We start from the raw sequence: 19,279 nt of genomic DNA on the forward strand, positions 1-19,279 counted from the left end.
GAAGTCAGAACAGATAGTGGTGAGTGCAATAAACGAAGAAATTATTTTACATATAGTGTACAATTTAGTGTTGGTATTTCCATCTAAGAAGCGAATATATTGCAGAGAGAATGAAAGTTTCCACAGTCTACCATCCCCCAGAATTAGTATACTCCATGCAGTCCAGATTTTGCTTTTAATTACATGTAACAAAAAATATATTTCAAATGATAGACAAAGGAAATAGATAAATTTTAAGTTCACACATAAAAAAATTCTACACACTGGTACAAATTTTTATTCCACTGTAAACTTTTCTAAAAAACTGTACATCAAAGCTTTATAAATTACAACTACAAAACTGAGGTAAAAAAGATTTTCTGAAATAGCCTGATGCTTCTCGAGTTTCTGGTACAGCTTGGTGCAGCGCAACATTCCATTTTTATGTTAAGGGTACCACAAGCAATCTCGGGTGACGAATACCGACATGGACTGTCTGCTCTAGACGTACAAAGGGCCAGACTGGTTACCATGGCAAAGGATCAGGACTCGATTTTAGGCCTACCTACTAAGCTTGGTTACTCGTCAGGAGATTCTTTTACTGGCAGCCACAATGCAGTGACTTGGACAAGGGTCAGCAGTGTTATCGTCAGAGCTAGAAACGAGCCACCTCCACTTACGTTTCACTGCGCCATTGCTGTAGGAGACAACATTATCAATATTTTTCTTGGACTTCTGGTGTGGTGCTACTGACTCGCTTAAGCAAAGAGTGAACTGCTTAACGGAATACGACGGCATGCTGACAAGTAATGCCTCCAAACGTTTTATGTGAATATGCTTATAGCTTTCTAAATAAAAAAACGTTATTAACATTCTACGTATTTATTCTTCACGTCTACAGATTAGCCGGCAGAGGGCTCCGAATTATAGCGTGTAAGATGGCCGTGTGTAGCCTAACTATGCCGGTGCGCGAGAAACCGCGTGCTGTAGGCAAGTTTCGAATTCGAAGAGTTCGTCCACACAAGGAGCACCCTCTCTTTCAGCACGACAATGCCAGACCACATACGAGCCTTGGGACATCTGCAACAATCCGACATCTTGTGTTCACTCTCAACGATCATTCTCCATAGACAAACTGCCTATTGGCTTCTGTATCGGGTTCTTCGGCCGACGTTCATCTAATGAATTTACTAACGTTTCGCCAGCACGAGTGGTTGGCATTGTCAAAGCTTCACTCCCCATTGCCGGTGGTGAACTGGAGCCGAGCTCGCGGCCGTAGACTATATGTACCTGGCGCGCCAATGTCCGAGGGCTTCTCCGCGGTCATTTCCGGTGCGGTTCTCCTCTTACTACCTGCGACGGTCGTTCGCTGCAATACGGGAAGCCAGGATCCGTTTACCTTAAGGCTTTCCTCTTTCTTGTTGAAACTGTTCGCGTGTTTTTGGATTTCTACAGCTTCTCTGAACAAGCGCGTGTGATAATGCTTCTCTACAGCCAGAACTTCCGTGTCGGGGAATTTTATTACGTGGTCGGTCTCACTGAGTGCGTGCTCTGCGACGGCCGATTTCTCCACCTGCCCCAAACTGCAATGTCGCTTATGTTCTTTGATCCTGGTGTTGATTGATCGTCCAGTCATTCCGACATAAACTTTTCCGCATGTGCATGGTATACGGTATACTCCCGAGATTGCAAGTGGGTCCCTTTTCTCCTTTGCCGATCTAAGACACTCTTTGATCTTCCTTGTCGATTTGAAAATCGTCTTTACGCCGTGTCTGCGCAATATTCTGTCCGTTACTCTGGGAATGTAAGGCAGAAAGGCCGTACCCGACATTTCTTTTTCTGATTCCTTACTTCGCCGAGTGTTTGGCTCTGTTACACGTTTAACATAACTTGTGGAGTACCCATTGTTCCTCAGAACACTGGAGCCCGGCTCCAGTTCACCACCGGCAATGGAGGGTGAAGCTTTGACAATGCCAGCCACTCGTCCTGGCGATACGTCAGTAAAATCGTTAGATGAACGTCGGCCGAAGAACCCGATACAGAAGCCAATAGGCAGTTTGTCAACAACTGGCCACGAAAGCCTTAACAATTTTGTATTCTCCATGGAGTCCTGACTTGGCCCCATCCGGTTTTTATCTGTTTCCAGAATTTAAAGAACACCTTCGACGACTTAACTTTAATAGTGACGAAGTCGGACAAGTAGAGTTGAGGCTGTGGCCCCGTCAGTGAAGTCAAACATTCTACAGTGTCGGTATTAACAAACTGGTTTCTCATTGGGAGAAATGCGTTCGCCGCTAGGGTGACTATGTTGAGAAATAAATATGTAGACATGAAGAATAAAGATGCAGAATGTTAATAACGTTTGTTTTGATCATACAGTGGACGCTTTCACGGCCGGTATTAACTTCACTTAAAACTTCCGGGCTGACAGACGGTAGTCGATATGTAAAACTTCCTTCGTCTCCGTCTGCGGGAGACCTCGCGGAGGTGAAGCAGCGAACTGCAGTCAGAACGCGGGGGAGTGTCTAATACATAGGCAGTATAGAGGGCACCACAGCCCATCACGTGACGCCGGCTACCAGACTACCTTCGGTAGTGCCAACATTCTATATTGACAGTAACTGATCGTCATTCTGTCGGTGCAAAGTCGACATCCACATTTGATCTAATTTGACACCTCTTTTCTGTTACAATTACCAACAGTGTTTATAAATCTCCATAACCTCCCTGTACATGTGCACATGATGATGCAATGTTTTCGATATGACGTTCGTGGCTCTGAGCAATATGGGACTTAACTTCTCAGGTCATCAGTCCCCTAGAACTTAGAACTACTTAAACCTAACTAACCTAAGGACATCACACACATCCATGCCCGAGGCAGGATTCGAACCTGCGACCGTGGCAGCAGCGCGGTTCCGGACTGAAGCGCCTAGAACCGCTCGACCACTTCGGCCGGCTATGACGTTCGTCTCACTGAATATAATTTGATGATTACCCTCTTAATACCCATATTCTGCTACGACCGATGTGTACGTATGTCCCAGACAATTCCTCTCACGTTCAACACAAGATGCACGTAGGAGGAATTTCCGTCTGGGACATACGGATAAATCGGCCGTAGCAGAAGACGTGAACCGAAGAGGGTAACCGTGAAATAAAATTCAGTTAGACGAGCGTCACATCAAAACATCGCATTATGTGCGCATGTACAGAGAGGCTACTGAGATTTATAAATACAGTAATAATTTTAATTGAGAAGAGAAGGTGTCAAATTACATAAAATATGAATGTCGACTTTGCACCGACAGAATGATGATCGATTACTGTCAGTCAAGAATGTTGGCACAACCGGAGATAGTTTCATAGCCGACGTCACGTGAAGGACTATGGTGCCCTGTGTACTACATATTCGGCGTTCCCCCTTGCTCCGATGGCAGTGCGCCGCTTCACCTCCGTGGATGCCTCCGGCAGCCGGAGACGAAACGTTAGGGGGAAGTTTTACATATTGACCGCTTTCTGTCAGCCCGGAAGTGAAGATCATTCACTTTATTTTTAAAAAAGCCTTAACAGTTATCATATAACAAAACTCGGAGGCACTACTTTTCAGCACGCCCTCGTACATGCAATATTACGCAGCCTCTAATAACGTAATTTACGACAGTAAATTACAAAAATGGCACCGCGAAGGAAGCAGTAAAGCGATGAAAACTCAAGACCAAGAACAGCAACGCTGAAGAAAAGAAATCGTGAAATAAAATGATAATTAAATCGAAACCCTTAGCTGTCGACACGTGTTGTTGAAATACATCGATGGGGATAGCTGAAAATGTGTGCCCCGACCGGGATCTCCTGCTTACATGGCAGACATGTTCTTTCTGAAACAGATACCATCTTCATATAGTTAAAGGCTACCTGGCCATTGACCTCCTCCTGTGCTAATGCGCACGCTTTGCCCGAACTCTTACGGGACTCGTCAGCTCAGTCTGGCGCGAGTAATGAGTGAATGGGCAAATATCTATTAGGAACACTACGAATGTAAGTTGTGGACAGTTGGGAATGTAGGTTTCACGGGAAGCGTGCAAGGGATAAGTCCCTGTAGTCGCACCATCCTCTGTCCCCTCGGTAGCTCAGAGGGATAGAGCGTCTGCTATGTAAGCAGGAGATCCTAGTTTCAAGTCCGGGTCGGGGCACACATTTTCAGCTGTCCCAGATGATGTATTTCAACAACACCTGTCGGCAGCTAAGGGTTTCGATTTAATTATCATTTCATTCTAGAGAAGCTGCACGGGCATCAATGGCATCTGTTCTTTCTGGAACAGATGCCCTCTTCAAATCGTGAAATATTGTACAACGACATAGTAATCCGGATATGAAATATAAGGTAATCGTAGGATGTACCACACAAGCTTTTCTTGCCCTATAGTAGAGTAATGAGGAAACCAGTGGAATGTATTAGAATGAAATTATTAAACGTAAAATCCCACGTCGTCGTCGTCGTCTAGATTTGAATCTAAACACTGCAAATAGGATGTACTATTTAGCGGTAAGAACGTACTGTGAAAACTGACAAGAGTAAACCACGAGCCACAACCACGAATGCCTTCTATTCCCAATATTCTGCACGTAGGGTATCACTGTCATAAGAACACACAGCTTCACCCAAGGCGCTTTATTTTCCCAGTCTATTTCCCGATTTGATTGCCAGTCTGTGTATTTGTATGTTTCTGACTCGAGAAAGCCGTTAACAGCAATCACAAGAAGATTTATTTTCACCAATCCCATTACAACGTTGTGGTTATTCTCCCCGAAGAACACGATTCTTATTAACATCTATATATACAGTTTGCCAGACACTGCGCAGTGCATGGTGAGCGTACGTCGTATCGATATAAGCGATTTTTTTTCTTATTTCACTTGCGTCCGCAAAAAATCACTTCTGTACGCCTCTGCACACGCCCTAATGTCTTATCTTATTCTTAAGTTCCCTAGGAGAGATGAGGGCCGCGGAACGGCCGTACAGTCATCCTCGAACACAGGTACTCCCATATTCACCCAACGTAGTTTAGCGAGAGCTGCATCGCTTTTCACCCACGGATTCCCATTTAAGTTCCCCGAGCATCTCTGTTACACTTTGGTATGGACTATATCAGCCCGTTACGATCGTAGTAGCCACTCTCTTAAATCTTCGATGTGTTTTGTCATGGCTATTTCATGACTCCAAACATGTAAACAGTACTCGAACAGATCGCACTTGCATCTTGTATGATATTTCCTGTACACATGCATTACATTTTCCCAGAATCTTGCAAGAAAATCTGAATCTTCACTCACCTCCCCCAATACTGATTTTAGGGTATCCACTTCATATCGCCTGTTAATATTTACCCTAAATACTTACACGGTGTGACGTGCAAATGACTTTCACATAGTGCCGGGCTGGAACGCACACTTGCCCGTGAGAGGCGAAGGCCGCATGTTAGAGTTCCAGTCTGGCACACAGTTTTAATTCCAATCCCCTCCACAGTGAGTATCCATTATGGATCTTCACATAATTGGATACTATGGGATTCGTTCTCTTAGCATTACCTTAAATTTATCCAGATTTAAATAGAGGTTCCATTCATTCTATCTAGTGGAAAGTTTGTCCAGGTCTTTCAGTGTTTCATCACAATTGTCTGTTGACTATACTTTCCTATAAACAAGAGCATGGTCAGCAAATAATATGCTAATGCCGCTGATTATATTTGATAAATCAATAAGTCATATTATGCTAGAGCGTCAGCTACTGTCAGTTAGTAATAAACATGATTTGCAGTCATAATAACAAATAAGTTCGAAATGATATTCGTTGGTTAATTCCGAAATAAGTCACAACACGTTACCTCTGTTACAATCCACAAGTATGTGTGTTTTCAGATTATTCCTCTCATTCTAAAAGCTCATCATACTAACCATAATAAGCAAACAGTTTTAAATCCATTCCACTATTAGCGAGTTCTGTTTTCACAGTCCAAAAACAGAATTTTCATCTACATCTACATCCATACTCCGCAAGCCACCTGACGGTGTGTGGCGGAGGGTACCTTGAGTACCTCTATCGGTTCTCCCTTCTATTCCAGTCTTGTATTGTTCGTGGAAAGAAGGATTGTCGGTATGCCTCTGTGTGGGCTCTAATCTCTCTGATTTTATCCTCATGGTCTCTTCGCGAGATATACGTAGGAGGGAGCAATATACTGCTTGACTCTTCGGTGAAGGTATGTTCTCGAAACTTTGACAAAAGCCCGTACCGAGCTACTGAGCGTCTCTCCTGCAGAGTCTTCCACTGGAGTTTATCTATCATCTCCGTAACGCTTTCGCGATTACTAAATGATCCTGTAACGAAGCGCGCTGCTCTCCGTTGGATCTTCTCTATATCTTCTATCAACCCTATCTGGTACGGATCCCACACTGCTGAGCAGTATTCAAGCAGTGGGCGAACAAGCGTACTGTAACCTACTTCCTTTGTTTTCGGATTGCATTTGCTTAGGATTCTTCCAATGAATCTCAGTCTGGCATCTGCTTTACCGACGATCAACATTATATGATCATTCCATTTTAAATCACTCCTAATGCGTACTCCCAGATAATTTATGGTATTAACTGCTTCCAGTTGCTGACCTGCTATTTTGTAGCTAAATGATAAAGGATCTATCTTTCTGTGTATTCGCAGCACATTACACTTGTCTACATTGCCATTCCCTGCACCATGCGTCAATTCGCTGCAGATCCTTCTGCATTTCAGTACAATTTTCCATTGTTACAACCTCTCGATACACCACAGCATCATCCGCAAAAAGCCTCAGTGAACTTCCGATGTCATCCACAAGGTCATTTATGTATATTGTGAATAGCAACGGTCCTATGACACTCCCCTGCGGCACACCTGAAATCACTCTTACTTCGGAAGACTTCTCTCCATTGAGAATGACATGCTGCGTCCTGTTATCTAGTAACTCCTCAATCCAATCACACAATTGGTCTGATAGTCCATATGCTCTTACTTTGTTCATTAAACGACTGTGGGGAACTGTATCGAACGCCTTGCGGAAGTCAAGAAACACGGCATCTACCTGTGAACCCGTGTCTATGGCCCTCTGAGTCTCGTGGACGAATAGCGCGAGCTGGGTTTCACATGACCGTCTTTTTCGAAACCCATGCTGATTCCTACAGAGTAGATTTCTTGTCTCCAGAAAAGTCATTATACTCGAACACAATACGTGTTCCAAAATTCTACAACTGATCGACGTTAGAGATATAGGTCTATAGTTCTGCACATCTGCTCGACGTCCCTTCTTGAAAACGGGGATGACCTGTGCCCTTTTCCAATCCTTTGGAACGCTACGCTCTCCTAGAGACCTACGGTACAGCGCTGCAAGAAGGGGGGCAAGTTCCTTCGCGTACTCTGTGTAAAATTGAACTGGTATCCCATCAGGTCCAGAAGCCTTTCCTCTTTTGAGCGATTTTAATTGTTTCTCTATCCCTCTGTCGTCTATTTCGATATCTACCATTTTGTCACCTGTGCGACAATCTAGAGAAGGAACTACAGTGCAATCTTCCTCTGTGAAACAACTTTGGAAAAAGACATTTAGTATTTCGGCCTTTAGTCTGTCATCCTCTGTTTCAGTACCATTTTGGTCACATAGTATCTGGACATTTTGTTTTGACCCACCTACCGCTTTGACATATGACCAAAATTTCTTAGGATTTTCTGCCAAGTCAGTACATAGAACTTTACTTTCGAATTCATTGAACGCCTCTCGCATAGCCCTCCTCACACTACATTTCGCTTCGCGTAATTTTTGTTTGTCTGCAAGGCTTTGGCTATGTTTATGTTTGCTGTGAAGTTCCCTTTGCTTCCGCAGCAGTTTTCTAACTCAGTTGTTGTACCACGGTGGCTCTTTTCCATCTCTTGCGATCTTGCTTGGCACATACTCATCTAACGCATTATGTACGACGGTTTTGAACTTTGTCCACTGATCGTCAACACTATCTGTACTTGAGACAAAACTTTTGTGTTGAGCCAACAGGTACTCTGAAATCTGCTTTTTGTCACTTTTTCTAAACAGAAAAATCTTCCTACCCTTTTTAATATTCCTATTTACGGCTGAAATCATCGATGCCGTAACCGCTTTATGATCGCTGATTCCCTGTTCTACGTTAACTTTTTCAAATAGTTCGGGTCTGTTTGTCACCAGAAGGTCTAATATGTTATCGCCACGAGTCGGTTCTCTGTTTAACTGCTCAAGGTAGTTTTCAGATAAAGCACTTAAAAAAATGATGATGATGATGGTGATTTTGGATGCGTGTGCTCAACATCGTAGTCAATAGCGCACTGTCGAAAAGTTAGCATGCCACATTCGTGGGGCGTAGGAGGGATGACTACAATGGCGACGACAACGACGACGAAGGCTATACCCACATGCTCAATATTTTATAATGCACTAAAGTCCGCCTCCCACCCTAAGCAGTTTACGGATAAGACCCGACAGTTAATGAAACTTCAGAGCCCGTATAACACTGGCGTCAGCGTCGGCAAAGATGGTGGCTAGAACTCCAGCCAAATCGAGAGCTGCTCTGCTGTTAGTATATAAACTGAACAGCCAAAGAAACCGGTACACCTGCCTAATATCGTGTAAGGCTCCCGCGAGCACGTAGAAGTGCCGCAACACGGCGTGGCATGGAGTCGACTAATGTAAGTAGTGCTGGAGGGGACTGGCACCAACAATCCTGCCGGGCTGCCCATAAATCCGGAAGAGTACGAGGGGGTGGAGATCTCTTCTGAAAGCACGTTGCAAGGTATCTCAGATACATTAAATAACGCTCATGTCTGGGAAGCTTGGTAGCCAGCGGAAGTGTTTAAACTCAGACGAGTGTTCCTGGAGCCACTCTGTGGCAATTCTGGACATGTGGGGTGTCCCACTGCCATCCTGGAACAGCCCAAGTCCGTCGGAATGCGCAACAGACATGAATGGATGCAGGTGGTCAGACAGGATGCTTACGTACGTGTCACCTGTCAGAGTCGTATCTAGACGTATCAGGGGTCCCATACAACTCCAATAGCATATGCCCCCCACCATTACAGAGTCTCCACCAGCTTAAACAGTCTCCTGCTGACGTTCAGCGTCCATGGATTCGTGAGGTTGTCTCCATACCCGTACAAGTCCATCCGCTCGATAGAATTAGAAGCGAGACTCGTCCGACCAGACAACATGTTTCCGGTCAGCAACAGTCCAATGTCAATGCTGACGGGCCCAGACGAGACGCAAAGCTTTGTGTCGTGCAGTCATCAAGGGTACACAAGTGGGCCTTCGGCTCCAAAAGTCCATACCGATGATGTTTCGTTGAATAGTTCGCACGCTGACACTTGTTGATGGCCCAGCAGTGAAACCTGCAGCAATTTGCGGAAGTTTTGCACTTCAATCACGTTGAACGATTCTCTTCAGTCGATGTTGGTCCCCTTCTTGTAGGACCTATTTCCGACCGCAGCGATGTCGAAGATTCGATGTTTTCGCAGATTCCTGATATTCATGGTACCCTCGTACGGGAAGTCCCCACTTCATCGCTACCTCGGAGATGCTGTGTTCCATCGCTCGTGAGCCGACTATAACACCACGTTGAAACTCACTTAAATCTTGATAACCTGTCATTGTAGCAGCAGTAACCGATCTAACAACTACGTCAGACCCTTTTTGCCTTATAAAGGCGTTGACGACCGCTGCGCCGTATTCTGCTTGTTTACATATCTCTGTATTAGAATACGCGTGCCTATACTAGTTTCTTTGGCGTTTCAGTGTAAGACACATGCAGCCAAAATAAGCTGAATCGAAACTGACACACCGCAAACTTCACAAAGTGCAAGATATTCTTGCCAGAGAAGGTAGCCGTGTGTCAAACGGCTATGTCCTATGCGCAGTATGGTGCCCTGAGCTTCCTTCCATCTGTGAGGTTGGTATGATTTCCACCATGCCTGTGTGGCCAATTTGAGTAACCACAAATTGTTTTCCGCCACCTCCAACCACTCAATTTCCCACTGAGGCGTGATTCGTCTGTCAGTTAACGAGATGATGGCGTGCAAAGGGATGGTACATCGACCTACAGCACCATCCCGACATTCTTCTTTGGGTGCTTTGTCGACTATGTCGCTTCCCCATATCCCGATGAGACCAAGCACCCAACAAAATGTCAGCTCCTCGTCACAGGGTTGGAGTTGCTGTAAGCAGTCATGGATGAGCTGCATCAGCTGGTCTACCTGATACGTTTGGTGGGCCGCTTGTAGTGCCGCTCAGAACAGTCGAGAACCCTTATACTGTGATGCCTGTGAATCTACACTAGTGCCGTCATAATGCCATATAACTGCGCGACGTAAATCGTTAATTATTCCAGAAGATGCATTTTGAAAATCCCATCAGGGAAAACAGCTGAACAACCGAAAGCGTTCTCTTGCTGGCATCGATCTGTATAAACAACGATAAAACTGTGGTACGTACTTAAAACTGAAGATTACAGGGTTGTAAAATATTTCTCAGCACAACTCACCCTGCAACGCCCTTAAAAGGTTTTAAGACGGTTTCTGACCACCTTGTATATATTCCGCCAGCCACCTCGTGTGTCGCGGAAGGTACTGCGTGTTTCAATGTCACTTCTCCGCTTCCCCGATCCAGTCGCGAATGGTGTGTGGGAAGAATGTTCGCTGATAAGTCTCTGTATGAGGTCGAATCTCTCTACTTTAGAGGTCTTTTAGTAAGACACGTATAGAAGGAAGCTATATATTGGTTTAGTCTTCTAGGAACGTGTGCTCTCGGAATTTTTAGACTAAACATCAGCGTGATTCACAACGCCTGTCTGGCAGCGTCTTACACACAGTGGATGAACATGGTTCTAATGGCTCTGAGCACTATGGGACTTAACTTCTGAGGTCATCAGTCCCCTAGAACTTAGAACTACTTAAACCTAACTAACCTAAGGACATCACACACATCCATGCCCGAGGCAGGATTCGAAGCTGCGACCATAGCGGTTGCGCGGTTCCAGACTGTAGCGCCTAGAACCGCTCGGCCACACCGACCGGCGGATGAACATGTCTGCGACGCTTTCGCACTTGCTAAATGAGCCTGTGAGGAAACGTTCAGCTCTTCTTTGGATCTTTTCTATAGTAGGGTAAATGTACCAAAGAGTACGCAGTCCCAAAGAGAACGCAGCTTGTGTTCCTGACAACTGAGTGAACTGATTAGTTCACCACTGACGTAGTTGTGTTCTGAGGGTATAAGCTGTGTGAATAAATCCAGTTTCCGAAGTGAAAGCGGTAAGAATCACTTTTCAGTTTTCCTGATGTAGTTCTTGTACTCTGTTGCGTAAGTTATACACAGAATACACGAGCAATAGCCTTTAATTATTGATTGCATTTTGAAAGGCTGGTTTGCCGTCTGTCATAATGCATCCACATGTTTTGCAAATGTGGCGTGTGCTGACATCTGTTTACTTCTTTTGGAATCATTGTTTCTGTACGAAAGAGCGCGCATATAATGTCCCCGAGTGCATGCGTTCTCTTTAGGGCCTAACTGCAAATTTGTACATTAAGTATGAAAATCGGCCAGGAAGCTCATCTAAACTAAATAGCTGCTAAATGAGACCAGATAACGAATTGAAAATAGAGAAGGCAAACAAAAGCTGCCGCTCCTCTTGGTACGAAGGAGTCTGCTTTAAGGAAAAGACTGAAGGCTGTGAGTAGACAGCATAGATTTTGGCGTTGCCAGAGGACTGGATCTGGTGCACTAAGTGTGGGAGGTGGTGGCATGAACAGTGATCTTCGATTGAGGGGTGATATTGCGTTCATTTGTGAAATTCGCTAAAGGCGCACTCTTTGGGCATGATTTGCGTGTTCTTAAGAGCAGGTGAACGAAAGAGTGCGCATTTCCCGTTTTGTTTTGTAGCTTTGAAAAGTTCAGTAAATGTATTACCTCTCTGATGCTGTACTTTTCTGAACATGTACATTTTGTGTTAATAAATATAAACCTAAAATGATTTTGTTTTCCTACTGATAATAACCCAGTTATTTAAGATTATTCCTTAACTGCACACTCTTAGGTATGTTACCCCTATCTGGTAAAGGTCTCAGACTCACAAGCAATGTTCATGTTTCGGTCGAAAGAGGATTTTGAAAGTTGCTTCCTTCGTCGATGGACTATACATCTTGAGTAAGAAATGACACGAGAACGGGTCTATTCTACATCTACATCTACATCTATACTCCGCGAGCCACCTTACGGTGTGTGGCGGAGGGTACTTATTGTACCACTATCTGATCCCCCCTTCCCTGTTCCATTCACGAATTGTGCGTGGGAAGAACGACTGCTTGTAAGTCTCCGTATTTGCTCTAATTTCTCGGATCTTTTCGTTGTGATCATTACGCGAGATATATGAGGGCGGTAGTAATATGTTGCCCATCTCTTCCCGGAATGTGCTCTCTCGTAATTTCGATAATAAACCTCTCCGTATTGCGTAACGCCTTTCTTGAAGTGTCCGCCACTGGAGCTTGTTCAGCATCTCCGTAACGCTCTCGCGCTGACTAAATGTCCCCATGACGAATCGCGCTGCTTTTCGCTGGATCATGTCTATCTCTTCTATTAATCCAACCTGGTAAGGGTCCCATACTGATGAGCAATACTCAAGAATCGGACGAACAAGCGTTTTGTAAGCTACTTCTTTCGTCGATGAGTCACATTTTCTTAGAATTCTTCCTATGAATCTCAACCTGGCGCCTGCTTTTCCCACTATTTGTTTTATGTGATCATTCCACTTCAGATCGCTCCGGATAGTAACTCCTAAGTATTTTACGGTCGTTACCGCTTCCAATGATTTACCACCTATGGCATAATCGTACTGGAATGGATTTCTGCCCCTATGTATGCGCATTATATTACATTTATCTACGTTTAGGGAAAGCTGCCAGCTGTCGCACCATGCATTAATCCTCTGCAGGTCCTCCTGGAGTACGTACGAGTCTTCTGATGTTGCTACTTTCTTGTAGACAACCGTGTCATCTGCAAATAGCCTCACGGAGCTACCGATGTTGTCAACTAAGTCATTTATGTATATTGTAAACAATAAAGGTCCTATCACGCTTCCCTGCGGTACTCCCGAAATTACCTCTACATCTGCAGATTTTGAACCGTTAAGAATGACATGTTGTGTTCTTTCTTCTAGGAAATCCTGAATCCAATCACAAACCTGGTCCGATATTCCGTAAGCTCGTATTTTTTTCACTAAACGTAAGTGCGGAACCGTATCAAATGCCTTCCTGAAGTCCAGGAATACGGCATCAATCTGCTCGCCAGTGTCTACGGCACTGTGAATTTCTTGGGCAAATAGGGCGAGCTGAGTTTCACATGATCTCTGTTTGCGGAATTCATGTTGGTTATGATGAAGGAGATTTGTATTATCTAAGAGCGTCATAATACGAGAACACAAAACATGTTCCATTATTCTACAACAGATTGACGTAAGCGAATTCTCCGATTAATGCGTAACAATTGTTTCTGAGGAAGGTCATCTCTCAATTTCCGTATCAAATATCAATCTCCTGCATGTCTTCCTGCACTTCGCACCAATTTTTCTAGAGTTGTGACTTCTTTGTGTAGAACAGCACCGCCTCGAACAACCTGAGAGAGCTTCTGACGTTATATGAGAGGTCATTTATACATATTCTGAACAGTAGTGGTCCTATAAAACTCCCTTCGGCAGACGACCGGATTTAGTTTTACATCTGGAGATCTCATTGACATGCTGTGATCTGTCATAAAGCTCGTAAATTGATCACTAGGCGACAGTGCGGAACTGTATCGATGGCGTTGCGTCAGTCAAATAGTATGCCATCTGGTCACCGGTATCAACTGCCTTCTGGATGTCGTGAACGAACAGAGCGAGATGAAAATGTTTTGTTTATTTATAGACGCAATCGCATCCTTATGACGCAGTCATAACCGGTTTCAGCCATACAATGACTATCTTCAGATTCTAAAACAATACAAAAGAAAATTTATATTAAAACCTAAAATTAAGTGCAATATTTAACCAGGCTTATTAGTAATCTAACTGAATTTATGCTTATTAGATTACTAATAAGACTGGTTAAATATTGCACTTATTATTTTTAGGTTTTATTATAAATTTTCTTTTGTATTGTTTTAGAATCTGAAGATGGTCATTGTATGGCCGAAACCGGTTATGACTGTGTCATAAGAACGTGAGTGCGTCTATAAATAAACAAAACATTTTTACAAAATAATCAATCACTCGCTCCATGGACAAAATGTCGTTTTTTCCAAGAGTGAGATTATTCTGACGCGATCGTTGTTTGCAACATCCGTGTTGATACCTACAGAGGAAAAATGCTGGAGCATAAAACGTGTTCCACAATTCTACAACAAACTGACGTCAGCGAAGTATGTCTATAGTTATATGTATCGTATCGACTACCCTTCTTGGAAACGAGAATGACGTAAGCATTTTCCCAATATCTGGGAATATTTAGTTCGTCCAGTCACCTACAGTACACTGCTGCTAGAAGAAGACAAAGTTCTTTCGTATATTTTATGTAAAATGGTATAGGTGCCCGATCATGTCCGTTGAGTGACTTTATTTTCTATGCTACGGTCACTGATATCAAAATCAGTCATTCTTGAATACGCACGACAGCTAAAAATTAAAACCTCAGTACGATATTCCCCGGAAAACAATTCCTCTTCCCACGGCCGGGTTCCCGGGTTCGATTCCCGGCGGGGTCAGGGATTTTCTCTGCCTCGTGATGACTGGGTGTTGTGTGCTGGCCTTAGGTTAGTTAGGTTTAAGTAGTTCTAAGTTCTAGGGGACTGATGACCATAGATGTTAAGTCCCACAGTGCTCAGAGCCATTTGAACCATTTTTTTTAACAATTCCGCAGAAAGACATTTATTTTTTTGCCAGTTTTTCTATCATCCTCCCATTGCATCAAGGTCTCTACTAGAAAATTTCGTTTTGCGGTTTCCATCGGTACGCATCCTTGCTGCTCCTGCATGCTTTCTAATGATCTCACGTATATATTCCTCTTTATACATAATTATGGTTTTTTTTATTACATGCATGTTTCTCGCGAAATGAAGAGGACAGCTGGCAAGTGGCAGGTATTGAGGGCTGCCAAACTCAACCTTAGGGTTAATGACCAGTGCAAGAGCACAGACGTCTTTCAGATTTTCGTTGTGGCTGTGAGTCTCTACTGATATTGTAATAAAAATTATTTGTTTAATCAGAGTGCAGAACTGGATCACATGTTCCGGCACGACAAGGAAAACATGAAAATTAAGTTTTTAACGCATGAAATTTAATTAAAACCTCTGAAATACATAGAGAATGCTAAATAACTGGTGCAACACAGGCATTTCTGCAATCAACAAGATGAAGCTCAACATCACAACCGCAACAAAAACAACTTTCCCGCCTAATTTACTACACTGACAGCGCGCAAACATTTAGTTCGAAGTTGTATACATAAAATGTTTACATCTGTACCTGTTATCCTGCAAATAGTTCACTGATACCAGCTTACATTTTTCGTAAATATTACACCGACACAAAACACCGTAGAAACTTAGTGTACAATTTATTCGCGGTTTACTTGCGTTCAGAGTCCTACATTATTTCAGGAAGAACTTGTTTCGCCGGTAATGTTATTAAGATTACTGGCTTTACGATGGCCATTGCAGCTATTGTGCTATCGTCAAATAACACCTGTTACATAATACAGGTGCTTAAGAAATCACTTTCAGGGATACAATCCGTTCTCAAAAATCATTTGTAAAAGGCAAATCATTCTTTATAAATATTCACCGCACTTCCCTCAGTATAAAGGCGCCGATTGATTTTCATTCCTGTAAAAGGATTTCGTTCTCTTGTCAATCACATTTACATATGTCATGTCATGTGTCTAAAAAGACAGGATACAGTGCAGTATTAGCATGAACTTCGTAGAAATCATCTTACTAACTAATGTGTTTTATTACGTTGAGTTGATTCATGCTTATATACTTGGTTGACATGAAGTTACCGTTTTTAGTGAAGTGCTGCGTCCGTTTATTTAGGTATTATGGTATAGTGTTTTCTTGCGCACCTGACATGAATATAGAAATATGATAGGCACGGAGGACCATTTCTTCTTAACATAGATGAATTTGTATTGATTTAATTTGTAGGACACAAATTTTTGTCCTTTTTAAAACGATTTTTGAGAAGAGACTACTCCTAATTATTAATAATAATAATAATAATAATAATATGTTGTTACAGTCGTAACTTCAGAATAGCCGAAATCGCGACAGTAAATAAATATTCTTAAAACAGTCCAGGTGGTACACGGAACATCTCATTTTTAAATTTAGTGCACATTCTTCAGGAAGTTTAATTTCATGAATTCACATCTTTGAGTATGGGTGATAGCGGATTTTGGACACACTTTTGGACTCGTACTACGTAAATGATACACTCGCTAAGTTAGTTAAATTTGTTTTCCATACGGGGATAAGAAGCACCACTGTGTGTCACAGAGCGGCAGAAGAGTACAGTGATCAAATAAACGCTGCAGTACTTACTAATCTCGGATGGAGCAGTAATTGCAGGGGCGCTCGCAATGAGAAATGATGGCTCGTTTCTCCATGTTGAGGGAGACGTTGTTACATCGGCAGCCGCGCTACGAATGAGTTCTCCAGGCGCCTTGCCACACAAAGTTCGCTGATTGTCATTCAAGTGAAACAGAGTTTCTCTTGGCACGCGAGAGATTACCTTCACGCTAAAACGAACGAAACCTCTCGGGTCACCGAACTGATTTTACACTTTTGCGTAACACGGTGGTGGCGTGAAGTGAAAACACGCCCTTATAAATTAGCGCGGTTGTGCCCCCGTTATTCACGAGTGCTTGCTCTAACCTTAACCATAAATAAGTAATTGGCAACAGACGCCCTCGTTGTGGTTTCCGACTTGTCGAGCGCTGCGCTCCAGAACTGGGGCTGTCGAATGTCCCTCCACAGCGACTGCAGTGTTAAATACAAACGAGCTCCGTTCTCGTCCACTATCAGCGCCGTTTTGTTTGTGGCCAGTTATCAGCTGGACAACTGAGGGCGAAAGGCGCAGTCACTCGCCTTCTACTCAAGGAAACACGTCAGGACATAGTATCCTTCAAAGCCAACAGTGTTGCTAAAGTTTACTCACGTGAGAGAGCAGATCACATCCCAAATGTTAAAATTGCCTCATCAGAAAATATAGACATTTTAAGGAGTGTAGTAGCAAGAACACACGATTAAGTCTACACGTGATTTGGGGTATACATGTTGCAAAACTTAGTACACACACACAATATATATAATGAGGATGGTGTGCAGGGATGGTGTCCGGATGGCCGAGACGGTCGAGCCGATTTTTCGCGAGAAACGGAAAATCCGGGTCCGAGGAGTCTTGGTCCAGTACAAATTTTCAACTTTCCCCAAAGCAACTAATGACTTCTTTCCTTTGGATTATTAGTACACAGAGCTGCAACAATGGCTCTACCCCGGCTGGCCATCGAGTTGAACTGAGCTTTGATGTCAGATAGCTTTACGTCATTCCAAGCTGCTGGAACTTTATGCCACAGTTCATCAAACCCTAGTGGCTGGGAGTGGCAGCGTGCCAGTCCCTCGATAACTCTCAACAAGATATTTTCATTGGGTTACACATGGACGTAATACTAGCCAGGACAACATTCGAACACCCTCTTCGTTGAGGTCGGTCAGGGCACTAGGGCAACATGCAGTATTGCGTTATCTTGTTAGAAGGTAACGTCACGGAGACGTCTACTGGCACAGACACCAGACTGAACACGGCAGAAACTTAACGTCTATTGTGCCAAACTACCGACTACATGAACCAGAGGTGATCTTATTGAGTACCAAATGACACCCCATGCCATCAAGCCAACTGCTAGGCATGTATGACAGTGACGAATGTTATCTAGTAATTTTATTTTCTTCTCAGAGCCTCCACACGCGCTAAGTCCATCGTGATGCTACAGGCAGAAACAAGACACATCTGAAAAGACAACATGGTGTCACACATGTGTGTAGTACTGTCGTTGGCCGAACCTCTCTCTCTCTCTCTCCAGCCGCGTCAAGCGACGCTGCAAAAATGGTCGCTGTGCCGACAGTCAGAATTCATCCGGACATCATGGCACAGCTCGTTTGGGTTCTCATCTTGCTGCAAACAGGGCCATTTGCAGACTCATGGTAGGTGTACGATCCTACACGGTCGAGGGAACAATATGTCTGTTCTATCTTGAGCTAGCCAGAGATCACGCATAGTCCTCCTGCACCTCTCGATTCCATATTCGCATAACAGTCGCGAGATCTCTAACAACATGGAATTTATATCACGGAACTACGAGGGTTGGAACTTAAATAGTGGCAACTATTTATTCATCACCGATACAAAAGAGTTACATGTTTGCACCTGTTACTGTCCTTCAAAGTAGTCACCAGCGTTGTGTAGAACCCGTTGCCAGCGATGTGGAGGGCGTAGTATACCGTTAGCCTGTCCTGTTGAATGGAGCGGTCTACTGGCTGTCGAATCTCTGGAACAGTTCTGAAGCGAATGCTACGAAGTGGTTCCTTCATTTTCAGAATCAAATAAAAGTCACAAGGACCTAAGTCCGGGGAGTGTGGTGGATGGTACAGTACTTCCCATTCCCATACACCCAACAGAGCAGCCACAGCTTGCGCTGTATGCGCCCGCGCATTGTCGTGCAAAATGATGGGTGGGATGCGCAAAAAGTGTCGCCGCTTCTTTCGCAAACCTGGTCGCAGGTTATGTACCAAAAACGAACAGTAATACTTTGCATTGACGGTTTGCCTTGGAGGAACATAAAGCGTTAGGATAACACCGTCACGGTCGTACACGAGAATCATCGTAACTTTAGACCGCTCCATCCGCACCATCAACAGAACAGGTTCTGCTAATGGTATACTACGCCTTCGACATCGCTGGCAATGAGTTCTACACAACGCTGATGACCACTGTGAAGGACAGTAACAGGTGGGAACATCTAATTTTTTGGACGGTTGTGAATAAATAGTTGCCACTATTTAAGTCCCAACCCTCGTATCAACTGCAATCTCGACAGGCTACAATTCTGACACTGTCGGCAGTGGTTGCCCTCTCTTAAAAGAGCATAAAACCATCTTCTCAAAGATGATCAGCATTCAAA

General features: G+C 43.7%; 1 protein-coding gene across 4 annotated transcripts in view; it reads right to left on the minus strand.

Moving 5' to 3' along the window:
- Positions 1 to 19,279, minus strand: part of LOC126469899 (sulfate transporter-like) — a 483,509-nt gene that overhangs the window by 205,045 nt on the left and 259,185 nt on the right. Inside the window, exon 1 of one of the 4 annotated variants that reach the window (XM_050097242.1) lies at positions 16,641 to 16,860. The exons of the other annotated variants lie outside the window; for them this stretch is intronic. Within the exon in view, the coding sequence (XP_049953199.1) occupies positions 16,641 to 16,705 (65 nt within the window). The 5' untranslated portion in view covers positions 16,706 to 16,860. Of the gene's footprint in view, positions 1 to 16,640; positions 16,861 to 19,279 lie in introns of those variants that run through there. 4 annotated transcript variants of the gene reach the window in all.

This window comes from Schistocerca serialis, chromosome 3 (assembly GCF_023864345.2).
Source record: "Schistocerca serialis cubense isolate TAMUIC-IGC-003099 chromosome 3, iqSchSeri2.2, whole genome shotgun sequence".
Taxonomy (NCBI): domain Eukaryota; kingdom Metazoa; phylum Arthropoda; class Insecta; order Orthoptera; family Acrididae; genus Schistocerca; species Schistocerca serialis.